The following is a 19,571-nucleotide window of genomic DNA, read 5'->3' as shown; positions in this document are numbered from 1 at the left end:
ATTCTTTACATACAGATAATTATAGGCCGTGTGTATTTAGTCCTGTCTATTACCTGGTGATGTGAGGGGCTGGGGAACCTCCATCATGAAGTCCTTGTACAGATCTTTGTGTCTTTCTAAATACTCCCACTCCTCCATGGAGAAATAGACGGAAACATCCTGACACCTTATAGGAACCTGACACATACAATGATACAGTCATCGTCCCTATCCCTTCATAATGTTACCCTATAATGTCCCAGCATTCCCAGCAGTGTCACCTCTCCAGTCAGCAGCTCAATCATCTTGTAGGTGAGTTCTAGGATCTTCTGGTCATTGATGTCCTCATGTATCAGGGGGTGAAATGGAGGTCCTGTGATTGGGCTCAGGGGTCTTCCCCATCCCTCAGACACAGGGTCCTGACAGCGCTCACTAGAGGTCTTCTTCACTACTGTGTAATCCTGGTTATGGAGAGACACATTAATAAATCTCACTACAGACATTTCCAGAGTCCTCACCTCTCCAGTTCTGTCCATCTGTTATTCCCATACATAAGAATGATGTAATGTGACGTCATCAGAATATCTCACCTCTCCAGTAAGCCGGAAGAGGATCTCTAGGGTGAGGTGTAATATTTTATCAGCCATCTTTTCTGTGTCCATATCCATCTTTAATGGGTAAATCAGGAAAATTCTCTTATATAGAAGATCTTCACTGAGGGATCTGATATTGTAGAGACCTGAATGAGAAGAAGATGAGCTAATGTAACATCATAAAAATCCCATGTAATAATAAAATTACTGGAAATAAGAGAAAAACATGAGTAGATTTATTATTTTACAGTATTTAATTTTTTCTTTACATCTAATAATAAAACCTATATATGTTAGGCCACAGACAACAAGCAGTTTTTTCCTCGGAGCCTTCAGCTGAATACGTTTCTCAAAGACTCAACTTCCATAATGCTATTTCTCGTTTCATTTACCGATACTGGAATCAACATGAACAATACTGCAGGAGATATTCATTACACGTGTCATGAGAAATAACTACTAATGATGAATCTACTACAGCTCTAGAAACATATTTGGCCAGAGTTTGCCACTGACTACATCTCCACCGGCCGTCTATATGAATGTTTCCCGTCTTCCCCGGACTGTCATCTTCTATCATGTTAGATCTCATGTCTGATTCACACACAGAAGTTTGAGGCTTTTATAAAAGCTTTTTTATTTGCACAAATATCGCGGACAGAAATTATTTGATACCAAAGTCTCCATGTACAGTGTTTTATGGGGTTTATTTCTGGCCTTAGGCTTTCCTATATTACAAGAAAAACACCAGAAAAAAGCAGAAATTAAAATGTTTCAAAAGAAAATTGGCACCAACAAATCTTGTAATAAAAAAACATGAAAAAGCATTAGATACATCTTATTTTTTTAAATGTTAAAAAAAAAAAAAAAAACTGTTTTGGGCATCAGAACATAGATGTACACCTCAGGCACGGCACAGGTACGGTTGCAACAAAAAAAACTGGCAGCTTAACCACTTGTTGCTGTCAAAAGCAAATCTCAGAATGTTTGACAGAGTTTGGCCCAATACCCCTCCTTCCCCAAGTACTCGATAGCATGGGGATGCCCAGTTACTACGATACTTAAATGCCTAATAATGGTGTCTGGGCCAGCAATATACGAAAATCTATTAGGCCGGGCCAGAGACAGCGTCCAATAAGTTACATTTTAATGTCCCCATTAGACAAAAGTGGCATGAAAGCACTGATTTCGGGGGGTTTGGTAGACTATATAATGTGTTTGGGGGCTTGCCGACAGATGATGTCAGGCAAAGAAGAATCTGGCATCCTAAATTTCAGAAGCTAATCCGTTTGTTCTTCCTGTAGATAATTCTCCGCTAGAGGAGTCTGGAGGTGACTCTCTCATACAGACCACAGGAAAGCTGGAACATTTGTGTGTATGGGGGAGTTGGGAGAGATAGCCGTCTGCCAAATGACCGATCAGACAACACTTATCTCATGTGTATGGGGCCATTAGCATTACACTGATAGGCAGTGATAATACACGGCAGTACAGTCGTAAAGTGCATCAACAGCACCAGCAGCACTACCATCAACAACAGTCGCCATAACAGTAGACAACAGCAGCAGCAGATGATTTACTCACAGAGGCGGTTCGTGGCACGTCAACGGCTTTGACTCCAATGTCAGCTGATGATTTCTCTGTCCCGAAGGCGGTGAGGAGAGCCTTGCAGCAAATTTCATCGGGTGGTGACATAGATGCCTTTTTAACCGTTTTTGAAAGGGTCGCCTATAGTTAGAAATTCCTGCCAGAGCAGTAAGTGGAAGTCCTGGCGTCAAACTTAGCGGGGGAGTCACAAAAGGCCTACTATGATTTAACCTTACAGGATGCCAAAGAATATGAAAAATTGAAAATGGAAATTTTGGCGCACTTGTGAGTGGCAATGTCTGTCAGGGCACGACTGGTTCACCGCTAGGCATATCACTATGAAAAACCCCCTTGCTCCCAAATGTTTGATCTACCTCACCCAAAAGTGGTTACAGCCAGAGTCCGCTACACCAGCACAGATGGTGGAGCGAGTTGTAATGGACCGGTTCGTGCACTCCCTTCTGAGCCCGATGCAGACGTGGGTTGCCCAGGGAGATCCCTGGAACAACTTGGTGGGACTGGTCGAAAGATATCGGGGGGGGTCGATGGGTCCGTGGGAAGGCAACCCATTCCATACTGGAGAGTGGATGTATAAAAGGGGATGGGGCGTCCAAAGTCCAAGGGAGCGGTGGAGGTCATGCAAAAGGTATCAGGGATGTAATTTGCTGGAGAGGTCACGGCCCAGGTCATATAGCTGCCCAGTGTCCCCTGACCACCGAGCAAATGGACTGTAGCATGGGATGCCGGTGTTCATTCTAAGCATATCCAGCTTGCAGTGTGGACTGTTCTCCAGGCAAGGGGCCCCAAACTTGTCCTGTAAAACTGAATGGCCTGCAAATGACTGGACTACTAGACTCAGGGAGTTTGGTGACCCTCGTGAGGGCCACACTCCTTCTCCAGTTGATTGCCAGGAAGAAGGTGGGCATCTGCTGCATCCACGGGAATGCTAAAGACTATCTGGTGGCCAGAGTGGTCATTGAGATGGCCAGAGGTACTGAATCCCATGAGGTCGGCGTGGTCCAGGATTTATTGCACCCAATTATCGTTCGGGACTTTGTGTTGTTTTAGGACTTGTGAGGGAGGGGCGGTGACCTCGATTATTTGGGTAAGAAATGGGTTGGCCCTAAAAAAGTCTCACCAACCCCAGAGTCTGACGAGTTTCCCTTCTGTGTAAAGGGCCAGAGAAAATTTGGGGTTCACCCAATATAGGAACCTAACTCTAAAAGAAGCATTCAATAAGGTAACCATTATAAATGGCATATCACAGGAGTCGGGGGCTGACACCAGGTGTCCCTATTTCATGTTGAGTGGGGACTTATTGTACCGGGTTACTAAGGTGAGGAAGGAGATAGACTAGCAATTGTTGGTACCAGGACCCTATAGACAAAGGGTGTTGGACAGGGCCCATTCACATGTCTTGAGTGGCCATCTGGGGGTGGACAAAACTCAAGAACGGGTCATGCAAAGGTTCTATTGGCCCAGATGTCACCGTGAAATCCTAAGAAATTGCAAGTCCTGTCCCACCTACCTGTTAAACGTTACCACCTCTCCCTTCCAAAATCCTTTTGTGCCACTATCCATCTAGGCAGTGCAACAGAGAAACCACATTGAAATTCTATGTTGGCTGGACAGACCACAAGGTGACACTAAGAGTGTCACCGTGGCAGAAACAATTTCACCAGAAACAACAGTGCCGAGAACTGCTTCAGCGGAACCAGGACCTGTTTTCAGAGTTGCCAAGATGTACGCAGGTTGGTGAACATGGAATCCTGACGGGATCACATGTGCAGGTGAACCAAAAGCCGTATAGAATCCCCAAAGCCCGCTGCAAGGTGATTTTAAAGATAGGGGGCTAAATTTGACGCATATCCAATATTGCGCAACTATAAACTCATAGAGAAGCTAGGACCAGCCAGATACATCACCTCCCTGGACATAATGAAAGGTTACTGGAAAATTCTCTTCTCTCAAAGTGCCAAGTAGAAGACAGCCTCTTACAGTGACCGGACGGTTGCTTCCAGTATAGCAGAAGCCCATTCAGGCTGCAAACAGACCCAGCTACCTTCCAGAGGGCCATAGACCTGCCCTTAGCCCCTCACAAAAAGTATGCCGCAGCATACTTCGACGGTATTGTGATATTTAGCCCGGATTGGGAAAGTCATCTGCAGGAGGTCCAGGCCGTGCTGGATGCAATGAAGAAAGGGTGGTTTGTCATAAACCAAAGAAGTGTGCCATCGGGTAAAAGGAGGCAAAATACCTGGGCTATATTGTCGGAAGAAGCAAAGTAAAGCTGCAAGTGAATAAGCCGGAGGCAGTCCAAAATTGGCGGAAACCAGTCTCCAAGGAACAGGTGTTCGGACATTTCTGTGAATGGTGGAATACTATCAGTGGTTTATCCCGAATTTTGCCATGATAGCCGTACCCCTGACCGACCTTCTTAAGGGGACAAGTCGTCAATGGCCAAATTGTCTCCTGAAGCAGTCATGGCATTCTCTGAGTTGAAGCTCAGGGATACAGGTCTTCATCTTTCATGTGAAACAGGCCTGGAAATCTGCATAGTAACGCAGATGCCCTGTTTAAACTTCCCTGTTTGATAACTGAAGGTGCGAAAACCTACAGCTTTGGGCAGAGGGGGGTAAATGTGACAAAGTCACTGGCAAAGTACAGGAGGGGAGATATGTAGCACTGAGATTGTTAGCTTCAGTAATAAAAAAATAGGAAAAATGTTCCAGCACACGAAGTGATAAGGGGTTAGTCAGCAATCTTTAGTGCTAGGGTGATTAAACACCTATAGAGAGGGAGGAGGTCAAAGGATAAATTCCCAGCCTTTTAGAGCATTTGGTGTCGGATGGACCTGGAGGTGAAAGCTCTGAGCTGCTTTGTCATGTGAAGGAAAGCTAAACATTGGGTTTGTTTCTGAAGCGGGTTGTTACCCGTAGCAACAGGTAACCCGTTGTTACCGGTTGTGTTTTGTTTTCCTGTTAGGCCGGGAAGGCCGTGTTTGTTTTTGCTAACATTACCGTGGTTTATGCAGCACTCTTAATAAACCCAGTAGAAGATTTAAAGAGACTGTGTTCCTGTATCTATCTCTATATGTGTTAGCGCCATGCCGGATCCCCGCTCTAAAAGGCAGGGATTCCGGCGTGTCAGGTCACTCACCCGCTCCGCAGCTGGCACTTCCCTCCCCCATGCTCTGCCTTTTTCCAGCAGAGCTTCTGGTCGAGTCCTTAGGGCAAGCGCGCGCACTTGCCATTACGTCCCCAGCCAATGGCTGTGGGACATTACATACAGTTGTGCTCAAAAGTTTACATACCCCGGCAGAATTTTTCCTTTCTTGGCCTTGTTTCAGAGAATATGAACGATAACAAAAAAACTTTTTTTCCACGCATGGTTATTGGTTGGGTGAAGGCATTTATTCTCAAACTACTGTGTTTTCTCTTTTTAAATATTAATGACAACCCAAAACATCCAAATAACCCTGATCAAAAGTTCACATACCCCAGTTCTAAATACTGTGTATTGCCCCCTCTAACATCAATGACAGCTTGAAGTCTTTTGTGGTAATTGAGGATGAGGTTCTTTATTTTCTCTGATGGTAAAGCTGCCCATTCTTCTTGGCAAAAAGCCTCCAGTTCCTGTAAATTCCTGGGCGGTCTAGCATGAACTGCGAGTTTGAGATCTCCCCAGAGTGGCTCAATGATATTGAGGTCAGAAGACTGAGATGGCCAATCCAGAACCTTCACTTTGCTCTGCTGTAGCCAATGAGAGGTCGACTTGGCCTTGAGTTTTGGATTGTTGTCATGTTGGAACGTCCAAGTATGTCCCATGCGCAGCTTCCGGGCTGATGAGTGCAAATTTGCCTCCAGTATTTGCTGATAACATGCTGCATTCATCTTTCCTTCAACTTTTACCAAGTTTCCTGTGCCTTTGTAGCTCACACATCCCCAAAACATCAGCGATCCACCTCCGTGCTTTACAGTAAGAATGGAGTTGCTTTCATCATAGGTCTTGTTGACCTCTCTCCAAATGTAACATTTATGGTTGTGGCCAAAAAGTTCAATGTTGGTCTCGTCACTCCAAATTACCTTGTTCCAGAAGTTTGGAGGCTTGTCTCTGTGCTGTTTGGCGTATTGTAGGCAAGATACTTTGTGGCTTTCTTCTGGCAACTCAACCATGCAGCCCGTTTTTCTTCAAGTGCCTCCTTATTGTGCATCTTGAAACATCCATACCACTAGTTTTCAGAAAATCCTGAATTTCAGCTGATGTTACTTGTGAGTTTTTCTTTGCATCCCAGACAATTTTCCTGGCAGTTGTGGCCGAAATTCTTGTTGGTCTACCTGACCGTGGTTTGGTTTTTACAGAGCCCCTGATTTTCCATTTGTTAATCACAGTTTGAACGCTGCTGACTGGCATTATTAATTCCTTGGATATCTTTTTGTATCCCTTTCCTGTGTTATACAGTTCAACTACCTTTTCCCTTAGATCCATTGAAAATTGTTTTGCTTTCCCCATGACTCACAATCCAGAAACGTTAGTGGATGGATGAAGGATGCAAGAGTCTGTCTAGATCCCAGAAACGCACTCAGCTTTTATGCAGACACTCTGATTACAAGAAAACAGGTCACAGGTGAGGATGTTACCTTTAGTAGCCATTCAAACCCATTTGTGTCAAATTCTGAGCATGTTATCAGGCCAAAATCACCAGGGTATGTGAACTTTTGATCAGGGTCATTTGGATGTTTTTGGTTGTCATTAAGATTTAAAAAGAGACAACACAGTAGTTTGACAATAAATGGCTTCACTCAATCAATAACCATGAGTGGAGAAAACGTTTTTTTGTTATCATTCATATTCTCTGAAACAAGGCCAAGAAGGCAAAAATTCTGCCGGAGTATGTAAACTTTTGAGTTCAACTGTATACCGTATATTGCTTCCTCCCTGCTGGGGAGGTGCCTGAGCAACCTTCCTGTTCTACAGTCTATGTTGTAAAGGTTGTGTACTACTTTATGCTACCAAGCCTGCTGCACTCCGGTGCAAACCAAGCCTGCTGCACTTTAGTGAAACCTTGCCACACTCCGGTGCTACCCACCCTGATGCTCTCCGATGCTATTCTGTGTGCCACTCTTGTGCACCATCCTACCTGACCACCTGGGCCACCTCCCTCGGGTCGCGGAGTCATAGAGCCGCCGTGCATCCAGGGTCAGATTGGGTCAAAGCCCCTCCAGGCACTCCTCGGTCCGTGGCACAGTGGTTCCACAAACCACGTTCGTGACAGTTTGCTCAGGCCATGCACTCCGCTGGACCCTGGATCCCGTCCGATCAGACCATGTACCAAGAGCTCTGCCAACAGAAAGGCGTGCAGAAGAAGTTGTCAATGCAGTTACAGTCCCTGACTACCAAGTTGGAGGCCATAAACATCTCTCCAGAGTCCCCCCATTTTTAAGGAGCCATATCTTCTTTGGAACCTTCTCAGTCTGTTTGCTTAGCTCGAGGTTCAGGCCCCCAACTCGCCCCCGACTCGCCGCTCCACCACGCTTTGATAACAATCCGAAGCTCTGCCGAGAGTTCATCAATCAGTGCTGGCTACATTTTAAACTTCTTCCTCACCTCTTCCCTTCGGACCGAACAAAGGTAGCATTCATTATGTCGCACCTTGGAGGCAAGGCCCTGACGTGGTTGAACTCATTATGGGAGAGAGAGGACCCGATCATCTCCAATTTTCCGGCATTCTTGGAGTCTTTTCACTAAACATTCGATGAACCCAGGCAGACCACCTCTTCAGCTTCCGCTCTTCTCCGTTTACGTCAGTCCAATTCATCTGTGGGACAATATGCGGTACGCTTCCGCACTCTGGCATCTGAACTCGACTGGAAAAACAAAGCTTCGATGGCGACGTTCTGGGAGGGGCTTTCTGGAAATATTAAGGATGAGCTAGTCGGTTGAGACCTACCAACTACCATCGAGGACCTCTGAGAGCGTACCTAAGAGGTGGCACATGAGAGAGGATCATGCTGCCTGGCTCCAACCTTCCAAGGGCCGCTTGTTCCTCCGTCATCCCCTGTCGAGGCCTCACCTGAACCCATGCAGGTCGACCGCTTTGCACTCGCCAGTGACAGAGGGATCGCCGCGCTAAAGGCCAGTGCCTGCATTTGGAGAAATGGGCCACTTCATTCGCACCTGTCCTGTGAGGCAGGAAAACACCAGCGTCTACGGTTGGTAGGAGAAGCCTCCCGAGACAGAAAAGACACCTCTCTACCCCTGACCCTTACTGTGGCTGTGTCAACCAGTGAATCTCAGTTTATGGAGACTGCGTATTTGAATCCCGGGGCAGCAGAAAATGTTATCCTCCTGGCTGTAGTGGATCGCATCCAAATCCCAGTTCATCTGCTCCAAAACCATCTGGCAATAACATCTGTCAATGGGAGAACTCTTCGGGAGACGGTTCGTCTGGCTACTGAGCCACTTGAAGTTCATATCGGGGTGCTTCATACTGAGAAGATAGTCTTCTATGTTCTTTCCCACATGTCTCACGCCTTTCTCTTAGGCTTACCATGGCTATGACAACATGAACCTGTGTTGGACTGGAGGACTGGAGAGGTGCTCCACTGGGGACATTCCTGCCATGAGAAGTGTCTGAACAATGTACGTCCAGCTAGGGCGCTGTCTTCTCCAGCTTTGCGGCCTGGTCTGCCGTCCAACTATTGGGCCTTTCCTGATGTATTCGACAAGTAGGAAGCAGAGACTTTGCCGCCTCACAGGTCGTATGACTGCCCTATTGACTTGATTCCCGGATCTACACCCCCAAGAGGCCAAATTTATCCACTGTTTCCAGCTGAGACTCAAGCTACGTCAGAATACATTCAGGAGAATCTGGCCAGGGTTCGGAAGTCCTCTTCTCCTGCTGGGGCCGGATTTTTCTTTGTTAAAAAGAAAGATGGACCGCTCCGACCCTGTATAGACTATCGGGGCCTCAACCAAATCACGGTGAAAAATAAATACCCTATCCCACTAATCCCTGAGTTGTTTGACCAATTAAGGGGTACCAGGTTCTTCACCAAATTAGATTTAAGAGGCACCTACAATCTAATCCGCATTCGCCGGGGAGATGAGTGGAAGACAGCCTTCCGCCCTCTTAAAGGGTCAGCGTGTGCACTTGCTATTATGTTCCCAGCCAATGGCTGTGGGACATTACATATACACTACCGTTCAAAAGTTTGGGGTCATTTAGAAATGTCATTATTTTTGAAAGAAAAGCACATTTTTTTTCAATGAAGCTAACATTAAATGAATCAGAAATTCACTCTATACATTGTTAATGTGGTAAATGACTATTCTAGCTGCAAATGTCTTGTTTTTATTGCAATATCTACATAGGTGTATAGAGGCCCATTTCCAACAACCACCACTCCATTATTTTAATGGTACATTGTGTTTGCTAACTGTGTAAGAAGGCTAATGGATGTTTAGAAAACCCTTCACAAGTATGTTAGCCAAGCTAAAAACGGTTTGGTTGATTTGAGAAGCTATAAAATTGACCTTCCTTTGAGCTAGTTGAGAATCTGGAGCATTACATTTGTTTGTTCTATGAAACTCTCAAAATGGCCAGAAAAAGAGAACTTTCATGTGAAACTCGACAGTCTATTCTCGTTCTTAGAAATGGAGGCTATTCCATGCTTGAAAGTGCCAAGAAACTGAAGATTTCCTACAAAGGTGTGCACTACCCCCTTCAGAGGAGAGCATAAACAGGCTCTAACCAGAGTAGAAAGAGAAGTGGGAGGCCCCGCTGCACAATTGAGCAACAATACAAGTACATTAGAGTCTCTAGTTTGAGAAATCGACGCCTCACAGCTCCTCAACTGGCAGCTTCATTAAATAGTACACGCAAAACGCCAGTGTCAACGTCTACAGTGAAGAGGTGACTCCAGGATGCTGGCCTTCAGGGCAAAGTGGCAAAGAAAAAGCCATATCTGAGAGTGGCTAATAAAAAGAAAATATTAATATGGGCAAAAGAACACAGACATTGGACAGAGGAAGATTGGAAAAAAGTTTTATGGACAGACGAATCAAAAGTTTGAGGTGTTTGGATCACACAGAAGAACATTTGTGAGACGCAGAACAACTGAAAAGATGCTGGAAGAGTGCCTGATGCCATCTGTCAAGCATGTTGGAGGTAATGTGATGGTCTGGGGTTGCTTTGGTGCTGGTAAAGTGGCAGATTTGTACAAGGTAAATCAGATTTTGAAAAAGGAAGGCTATCACTCCATTTTGCAACGCCATGCCATACCCTGTGGCAGCACTTGATTGGAGCCAATTTCATCCTACAACAGGACAATGACCCAAAGCACACCTCCAAATTATACATGAACTATTTAGGGAAGAAGCAGGCAGCTGGTATTCTATCTGTAATGGAGTGGCCAGCGCAGTCACCAGATCTCAACCCCATTGAGGGGTTGTGGGAGCAGCTTGACCGTATGGTACGCAAAAAGTGCCCATCAAGCCAATCCAACTTGTGGGAGGGGCTTCAGGAAGCATGGGGGGAAATTTCTCAAGATTACCTCAGCAAATTAACAGCTAGAATGACAAAGGTCTGCAATGCTGGAATTGCTGCAAAGGGAGGATTCTGTGACAAAAGCAAAGTTTGAAGGAGAAAATTGTTCTTTCTTATAAAAATCATTATTTCTAACCTTGTCAATGTCCGGACGATATTTTCTAATCATTTTGCAACTCATTTGATAAATAAAAGTATGAGTTTTCATGGAAAACACAAAATTGTCTTTGTGACCCTAAACTAATGTATACTGCTTCCTCCCTGCTGGGGAGGTGCCTGAGCAACCTTCCTGTTCTACAGTCTATATTGCAAAGGTTGCATAGCACTCCATGCAAACCAAGCCTGATGCACTCCGGTGCAAACCAAACCTGCTGCGCTCCGGTGCAAACCAAGCCTGCTGCACTCCGGTGCAAACCAAGCCTGCTGCACTCCGGTGAAATCCAAGCTTGATGCACTCCGGTGAAATCCAAGCCTGATGCACTCCGGTGAAATCCAAGCCTGATGCACTCCGGTGAAATCCAAGCCTGATGCACTCCGGTGCAATCCAAGCCTGCTGCACTCAGGTGCAATCCAGCCTGATGCTCTCCGGTGCTATCCTGTTGTTATGATCTGCAACATGAACTAAGGAAAGATAGGGGAAAGCTGTCCCTACAGTAAGACTAAGCTGAATCCCTACGAAGTAGCGGGCTGCCTGTTCCTAGCTAACAGACCCGCCTCAGTCCTCGGCTAGTCTGAACGGAGACCTATAGCATAAAGGGAGGGGTCCCTAAAAAAACTAAGGACTGGAACAAATGGGACACCTCCTAAACAGAGAAGTTGTTGCAAAACACAAAAAGACAAACTGACAAAAAGGTACTAGAGGTCCCAGAAGGACCAAGCGAACTGACAGAGAAAGGCACCGAAGCACCTGGCTAGAGAAACAGTCAAACACTGAAGTCCAGCACAGCCAAAAGGGCGGAGCTGGAATATAAAGGCAGATGATCACGTGTCCACAAAAAACAAGATGGAAAAAACAAACAGGAGGGTTCTAACACCTGTGTGCTGCTAATGGGCACCATCCTACCTGTCCTACTGGGTCCTGGGTGCAGCTGCTGGGCGGCCATTGGCCTGTTCTGGAGTATCACCTAGGCCTCCGCCCTCGTCTATTCTCGGATCGCGGAGTCGTAAAGCTGCCGTGCGTCCAGGGTCAGATTGGCGAGGCCCCTAGTTACACCACTCCAAGCACTCCTCGGTCCGTGGCACAGTGGCTCCACAAACCACGTTCGTAACAATATGCAGCCAAGTGAACTGATCTACTACTATATATATTTTAATTTTTTTTTTAATATTATAAATAGAAGGCAGCACTCTAAAACTTACAAAATTGAAATAAAGATGGACTTTATTATGCCCAAATGGCAACTTTTTGGTTCATATAACCTCTCTCAAGCCAATCGTTGTCAATTGGGCTTAATAAATTCCACCTCTTTTATTTTTGGGGGGCTACTCAGCAATGAGAGTTGACTGTCTTTGAGGGAGCTATCAGTTTACATGTTATCTCTGCTTCCCTTGGATGCATTGAGTGTAGGACTATACCTTGGCATCCTCTAGGATTATATCTGCATATTGTTGCCTGGTCAACCTCACCTAGGGGTAAAAACATTTCTATCGAATATTTACATGATATCTCAGCTCTATTGCATTAAGTATCTGAGCATTATTTGGACCATAATATTTTTATGATGATGTTTAAACTTGAATGTATAAATTTCTGAATACTACCTGCTGCAGTTATCATTGAAATTCACCTGAGGCCTTTATGCGGCAAATGTTATGCGTATCCATTGTGGAAGCTGTATAAATACCAAATATCTATCTGGGACTCTCAGACTTTGAGGTCCTACAATGACTTGACTTCACTTCAGGAGATGGGGTGTCATGACAACATCCGGGTCACCAGACAGCAGGAAGATACTTTGGTCATGTGCAGTGCATGACCAAAGTGTCTTCTGCATCTGCAGCGCTGACAGCCTGTATAGCACAGGGATGGTGTTCTATCTCTATACAGGTGATCAGAGTAAAAAAAAGAGAATGTTCCATAGTGGGACAAAGTATAAAAGTAAAAAAAGTGTTAAAAAATGAAAAATAAATAAATAAATAAATAAATAAAAAAAATAATCTACCAAAAATAAAAATATAATGTACCCATCAATAAATATTTTTATGAAAAAAAATAAAATAAAAGTACACATATTTGGTATCGCCGGATCCGGAACGACCTGACCTATAAAACTGTCCCACTAGTTAACCCCTTTAGTGAACACGGTAAAAAATAAATATAAAAAACGAAGCAAAAAACAATGCTTTATCATCATACCGCCAAACAAAAAATGGAATAACACGCGATCGAAAAGACAAATATAAATAAAAATGGTACCGCTGAAATCGTCATCTTGTCCCGCAAAAAAACAAGCCGCCATACAGCTCCATCAACCGAAAAATAAAAAAGTTATAGTTCTCAGAATAAAGCAATGCAAAAAAATTTTTTTTCTACAAAATAGGTTTTATTGTGTAAAAGCACCAAAACATAGAAAACTATATAAATGTGGTACCGCTGTAAACGTACTGACCCGAAGAATAAAGCTGCCTTATCAATATTACCACACGCGGAACAGCATAAAACCAAACAAACAAAAAAACAATTCCTGAATTGTCGGATTTTGTTTATTCTGCCTCCCAGAAATCAGAATAGAAAGCAATCAAAAAATGTCACAAGCCTGAAAATGGTACCAATAAAAACGTCAACTAGTCCTGCAAAAAACGAGCCATCACATGACTCTGTCGGCCGAAATATGGAAAAATTATAGCTCTCAAAATATGGCGATGCAAAACCTAGATTTTGCAAAACAAAATGTGCCTTTTAGTGTGTGACAGCTGTCAATCATAAAAACCCCATATGATTCTGGTATCGCTGTAATCGCACCGACCCGAAGAATAAAGTCGTCTAATCACTTATACCGCACGAGAAACGGCGTAAAAAATAAATTCTAGGGTTAGGGTTGGGCTAGGGTTAGGGTTGTGTTGGGATTTTTTTCAAAAGTAAAAAAAAAAAAAAGATGACGATATGGTGACTAGTGTTGAGTGCAAGTGCTCACTACTTGAGTTTGCATTGGGTGCTCGGGCATGCACTGAGTATCGCGGATGCTCGAGGGACATGCTCGAGTCTCCGCCCCATATGCTTCGCGGCCCAAAAAAACTTGTGGGGACTGCCTGCCATGCACGAGCGATCCCCGCATGTTTTTTTACGGGTGTCTAATAACCGTGAAACATGCGAGCGGGCACTCGAGCATGTCACTCGAGCAGCCGCGATACATGGTGCATACCTGAGTACCCGATGCAAACTCAACTAGTGAGCACTTGCGTTCAAGACTAATGACAACTTATTCAATATGATGATCTAATGTTATCAAATTCTGTGTCGTACCTCTGGGTTCAAAATGTTCACTATACCCCTTGATAAAATACTTGAGGGGTGTAGTTTCCAAAATGGGGTCACTTGTGGGGGGTTTCCACTATTTAGGCATATCAGGGGCTCTCCAAACGCGACATGGCGTCCACTCTCAATTCCAGCCAATTTTGCATTCAAAAAGTCACACAGTGCTCCTTCCCTTCTGAACTCTGCCATGCGAATAAACACTGTATTTTCCCCACATATGGGGTCTTGGCGTACTCAGGAGAAATTGCACAAAAGTTTTTGGGGTCCATTTTCTCCATCTACCCTTGTGAAAATAAAAAAATTGGGGCTAAAACATCATTTTTGTGGAAAAAGTTAGATTTTTTTATTTTCACGGCTCCATGTTATAAACTTCTGTAAAGCACCTGGAGGTTCAAAGTGCTCACCACACATCTAGATAAGTTCCCTGAGGGGTCTAGTTTCCAAAATGGTGTCACTTGTGGGGGGTTTCCACTGTTTAGGCACATCAGAGGCTCCCCAAACGCAACATGGCGTCCGATAATTATTCAAGCAAGTTTTACATTCGAATAAGTCAAATGGCGCTCCTTCCCTTCCGAGCCCTGCCATGCGCCCAAACAGTGTTTATTCCCCACATATGTGGTATCTGCCTGCTCAGGGGAAATTGCACAACAAATTTTGGGTTTCATTTTTTCCTGTTACCCCTGTGAAAATAAAAAAAATTGGGCCTAAAGTAACATATTTGTGAAAAAAGTTAAATGTTAACTTTTTTCTTCCACATTTCAAATATTCATGAAGCACCTAAAGGGTTAATAAACTTCTTGAATGTGTTTTTGAGCACCTTAAGAGGTGCAGTTTTGGGTATTTTCTGTCATAAAGACCCCTCAAAGTGACTTCAAATGTGATGTCCCTAAAAAAATGGTTTTGTAAATTTTGTTGGAAAAATGAGAAATCGCTGGTCAACTTTTAACCCTTTTAGCTCCCTAATAAAAAAAAAATTTGGTTCCAAAATTGTGCTGATGTAAAGTAGACATGAGGGAAGTGTTATTTATTAACTATTTTGTGTGACATACAGTATAGACCAAAAGTTTGGACACACCTTCTCATTTAAAAAAATTTCTGTATTTCCATGACTATGAATATTGTACATTCACACTGAAGGCATCAAAACTATGAATTAACACATGTGGAATTATATACTTAACAAAAAAGTGTGAAACAACTGAAAAAATATCTTATATTCTAGGTTCTTCAAAGTAGCCACCTTTTGCTTTGATGACTGCTTTGCACACTCTTGGTATTCTCTTGATGAGCTTCAAGAGGTAGTCACCGGAAATGGTTTTCACTTCACAGGTGTGCCCTGTCAGGTTTAATAAGTGGGATTTCTTGCCTTATAAATGGTGTTGGGACCATCAGTTGTGTTGTGCAGAAGTCAGGTGGATACACAGCTGATAGTCCTACTGAATAGACTGTTAGAATTTGTATTATGGCAAGAAAAAAAGCAGCTAAGTAAAGAAAAACGAGTGGCCATCATTACTTTAAGAAATGAAGGTCAGTGAGTGCGAAAAATTTTTGAAAACTTGGAAAGTGTCCCCAAGTGCAGTTGCAAAAACCATCAAGCACTACAAAGAAACTGGCTCACATGAGGACCGCCCCAGGAAAGGAAGACCAAGAGTCACCTCGGCTTCTGATGATAAGTTTATCCGAGTCACCAGCCTCAGAAATCGCAGGTTAACAGCAGCTCATATTAGAGACCAGGTCAATGCCACACAGAGTTCAAGCAGCAGACACATCTCTACAACAACTGTTAAGAGGAGACTTTGTGCAGCAGGACTTCATGGTAAAATAGCTGCTAGGAAACCACTGCTAAGGCCAGGCAACAAGCAGAAGAGACTTGTTTGGACTAAAGAACACAAGGAATGGACATTAGACCAGTGGAAATCTGTGCTTTGGTCTGATGAGTCCAAATTTGAGATCTTTGGTTCCAACCACCGTGCCTTTGTGCGACGCAGAAAAGGTGAACGGATGGACTCTACATGCCTGGTTCCCACCGTGAAGCATGGGGGAGGAGGTGTGATGGTGTAGGGGTGCTTTGCTGGTGACACTGTTGGGGATTTATTCAAAATTGAAGGCATACTGAACCAGCATGGCTACCACAGCATCTTGCAGCGGCATGCTATTCCATCCGGTTTGCGTTTAGTTGGACCATCATTTATTTTTCAACAGGACAATGACCCCAAACACACCTCCAGGCTGTGTAAGGGCTATTTGACCAAGAAGGAGAGTGATGGGGTGCTACGCCAGATGACCTGGCCTCCACAGTCACCAGACCTGAACCCAATCGAGATGGTTTGGGGTGAGCTGGACCGCAGAGTGAAGGCAAAAGGGACAACAAGTGCTAAGCATCTCTGGGAACTCCTTCAAGATTGTTGGAAGACCATTTCCGGTGACTACCTCTTGAAGCTCATAAAGAGACTGCCAAGAGTGTGCAAAGCAGTCATCAAAGCAAAAGGTGGCTACTTTGAAGAACCTACAATATAAGACATATTTTCAGTTGTTTCACACTTTTTTATTAACTACACTGTGTTCCAAATTATTATGCAAATAATATTTTCTCAGATTTTCCCAAATTACCTATATGAATTGCAGTCATTGTAATTTTCCAGTCAAATAACTATTAGAGTACAATTGAAAGGTTTTTGTACAAACTGCCTATGATAACTGCCTTTATTCTAGGTGATGTTACATTTGCACATAGGACCGCTTGTTCAAAAGGAGCTTCTGAACTCTCTCGTCCATTGAATTTGTCAGGTTTTGGATGGTTTCTGCTTTAATTGTTTTGCATGAGGACAGAATACCCTCCCAGAGCTGTTGCTTAGATGTGAACTGCCTCCCGCCATCATAGACACTCCTTTTGATGATGCTCCAGAGGTTCTCAATGGGGTTGAGGTCAGGGGAGCATGGGTGCCACACCATAAGTTTGTCCCCTTTTATGCCCATAGCAGCCAGAGATGCAGATGTGTTATGTGCAGCATGAGACGGGGCATTATCATGCATGAAATGATCTCGATGGTCCAGATGTATGGAGTGGAGGATGGCTGGTTGATGTACCATCACCTAGAATAAAGTTTTGAGTTGAAAACTGTTTGATTTCAGTTTGTAATAACCTGCTAACGCTTATAATTTCAAAAATGACCATTTTTTTGTTCTTTATTAAAATGAAAAGGTTGAAAACTCTGCTGTGCATAATAATTTGGAACATGCATTTTAAGTGCAGTTTGAGTTTTTTATTTTTTTAAAAATATACTGTTATCATAGGCAGTTTGTACAAAAACCTTTCAATTGTACTCTAATAGTTATTTGAAAATCTGAGAAAGTATTATTTGCATAATAATTTGGAACACAGTGTACATAATTCCACATGTGTTAATTCATAGTTTTGATGCCATCAGTGTGAATATACAATTTTCATAGTCATGAAAATACAGAAAAATCTTTAAATGAGAAGGTGTGTCCAAACTTTTGGTCTGTACTGTATCTCTCTGATTTAAGGGCATAAAAATTAAAATTTTGAAAATTGCTATATTTTCAAAATTTTCGCCAAATTTCCGTTTTTTTCACAAATAAACGCAAGTGTTATTGAAGAAATTTTACCACAATCATGAAGTACAATATGTCACTAAAAAAACAATGTCAGAATTAGTGAGATCCGTTGAAGCGTTCTAGAGTAATTACCTCATAAAGTGACAGTGGTCAGAATTGTAAAAATTGGCCTAGTCATTAACGTGCAAACCACCTTGGGTAGTAAAGGGGTTAATTAATCCGCTTTGACGCGGTTCTCCCACAGGTTCATCAGAAGGCTTGATACAAGGATGTTAATTCATGAAGTTCAGCATAGTGTGCCTAATAGCCAGGTGTCCATGCATAAATATCTCACTTCATCCAAAACCGCTCCCCAGACTAGGAGATCTATTACTATTGGTGAATTGACATAGGACATATAGAATGAAGTGTGTCTACAGTAATGTACTGTGCCTGCGCTACTTGTCATGAACAACCCTTTCTGAAAGTTATTGTAGGAGTAGATACCACAGAACCACGCAGGTCCGTGTCGGCCACAATTATATCCTAGTCTTTTCTGGAGTATATTAAAGATATGGTCACTCTATTGTCGTCAGTTCCTACTACTTGTGTTATCCCATCTTTTCTTGGTCTCTTGGTTAGGTATGGAGGATTGTCTGTCTCTTCCGTTTTTCTGCAAACGATCGTGCGGAATCCAAAATGTACTGTGGATACCTTTTTCCCTGAATCTGGTGTTCATGCATGTCTATTGCCTGTATATTAATATCTGTGACATTAGAACAATTCCTTCTCAACTGTAAAAATTGTCCCTTGGGTATTCCTTTTTTTAGTGGGATGGGGTGGTGACTATCCCACTTCAATAGTTTAATAGTGCTCATAGGTTTATGATAGATGAGTGTCCCTAGGGTCCCATCCCGTTCTTTCTTGATTAGTACATCCAGGAAAGGCAACTGGTTATAATTAACCTCTGATATAAATCTCAGGCCCACTCTATAGATATTGAGTTCCCAGACAAATTCAAGAAATTGTTCACTCGTCCCAGACCAGATGATAAAAATGTCAATATATCTATACCACACCCCAATACATGGATGTCACCACTTATGATCATCCCTGAATATTGTGGTTTCCTCCCACCAGCCCAGGAATAGGTTAGCATACAAGGGGGCACAGGGGCTCCCCATCACAGTACCCCTGAGCTGGTGGAAGTACTTCCTGTCAAAAAGAAAGAAGTTATGAGTAAGAGTGAATTTTAGAAGATCCTCCATGAAGTCATTATGTCTGCTACACTCTACTGATCTCGATTTCAAGAAATGTCTTACTCCTCTGATACCATCCTCATGCGGTATATTACTGTACAAAGCCTCGATATCTAGTAAGGCCTGCTCCCCTACATGCAAGTATACATGCTCGAGAGTCTACATGGAGGGGAGCAGGCAAAGGTAAAAACATTTTCTAGAGGGATTTTTCCAACTGTAAGGCTACGTTCTCATGATCAGGAACCAGCAGCGCTTTGGATGCAGTTATTTGGCTGCGTCCAAAGCGCTGAGTTCTAATCACGCACTTCAGTACGCATTTGTTCACTGAACCATGCAGATTTAATGCATCCTATACAATGTATTGTGGAAATTTCTGTTGCGGAGACTGGCATCTCTGCAACAGAAATTGACATGCTGCGGCTCGTAGACCCATGCCGCAGGTCAGTTTGCGCAGAGTCTAACAGAAGCACAGTGGGCATGGGATTTATAGAAATTCCATCCACTCTACTTCTACTGTAGAATGCAGCATTTTGGACGCAGCGCAGGTGAGCTTCGTCCAAAACACTGCTAGT

The 19,571-nt window shown here is 43.5% G+C and overlaps 2 protein-coding genes across 3 annotated transcripts in view; both read right to left on the bottom strand.

Moving 5' to 3' along the window:
* Nucleotides 1-19,571, bottom strand: part of LOC141201399 (uncharacterized) — a 259,824-nt gene that overhangs the window by 23,818 nt on the left and 216,435 nt on the right. The window lies entirely within an intron of this gene.
* LOC141201432 (uncharacterized) overlaps nucleotides 1-19,571 on the bottom strand; it is a 47,630-nt gene that overhangs the window by 6,800 nt on the left and 21,259 nt on the right. The window contains exons 2-4 of one of the 2 annotated variants that reach the window (XM_073663420.1): nucleotides 570-718; nucleotides 261-440; nucleotides 54-177 (exon numbers count right to left, since the gene is read on the bottom strand). The exons of the other annotated variant lie outside the window; for it this stretch is intronic. Of the exons in view, the coding sequence (XP_073519521.1) occupies nucleotides 54-177; nucleotides 261-440; nucleotides 570-647 (382 nt within the window). The 5' untranslated portion in view covers nucleotides 648-718. The remainder of the gene's footprint in view (nucleotides 1-53; nucleotides 178-260; nucleotides 441-569; nucleotides 719-19,571) is intronic. 2 annotated transcript variants of the gene reach the window in all.

Source organism: Phyllobates terribilis, unplaced genomic scaffold (genome assembly GCF_046119375.1).
Source record: "Phyllobates terribilis strain yellow unplaced genomic scaffold, ASM4611937v1 Scaffold_115__1_contigs__length_5345438, whole genome shotgun sequence".
In the NCBI taxonomy this organism is placed as follows: Eukaryota; Metazoa; Chordata; class Amphibia; order Anura; family Dendrobatidae; genus Phyllobates; species Phyllobates terribilis.
The sequence above is the reverse complement of the archived record's forward strand: the minus strand, read 5'-3'. Positions and strand labels throughout refer to the sequence as shown.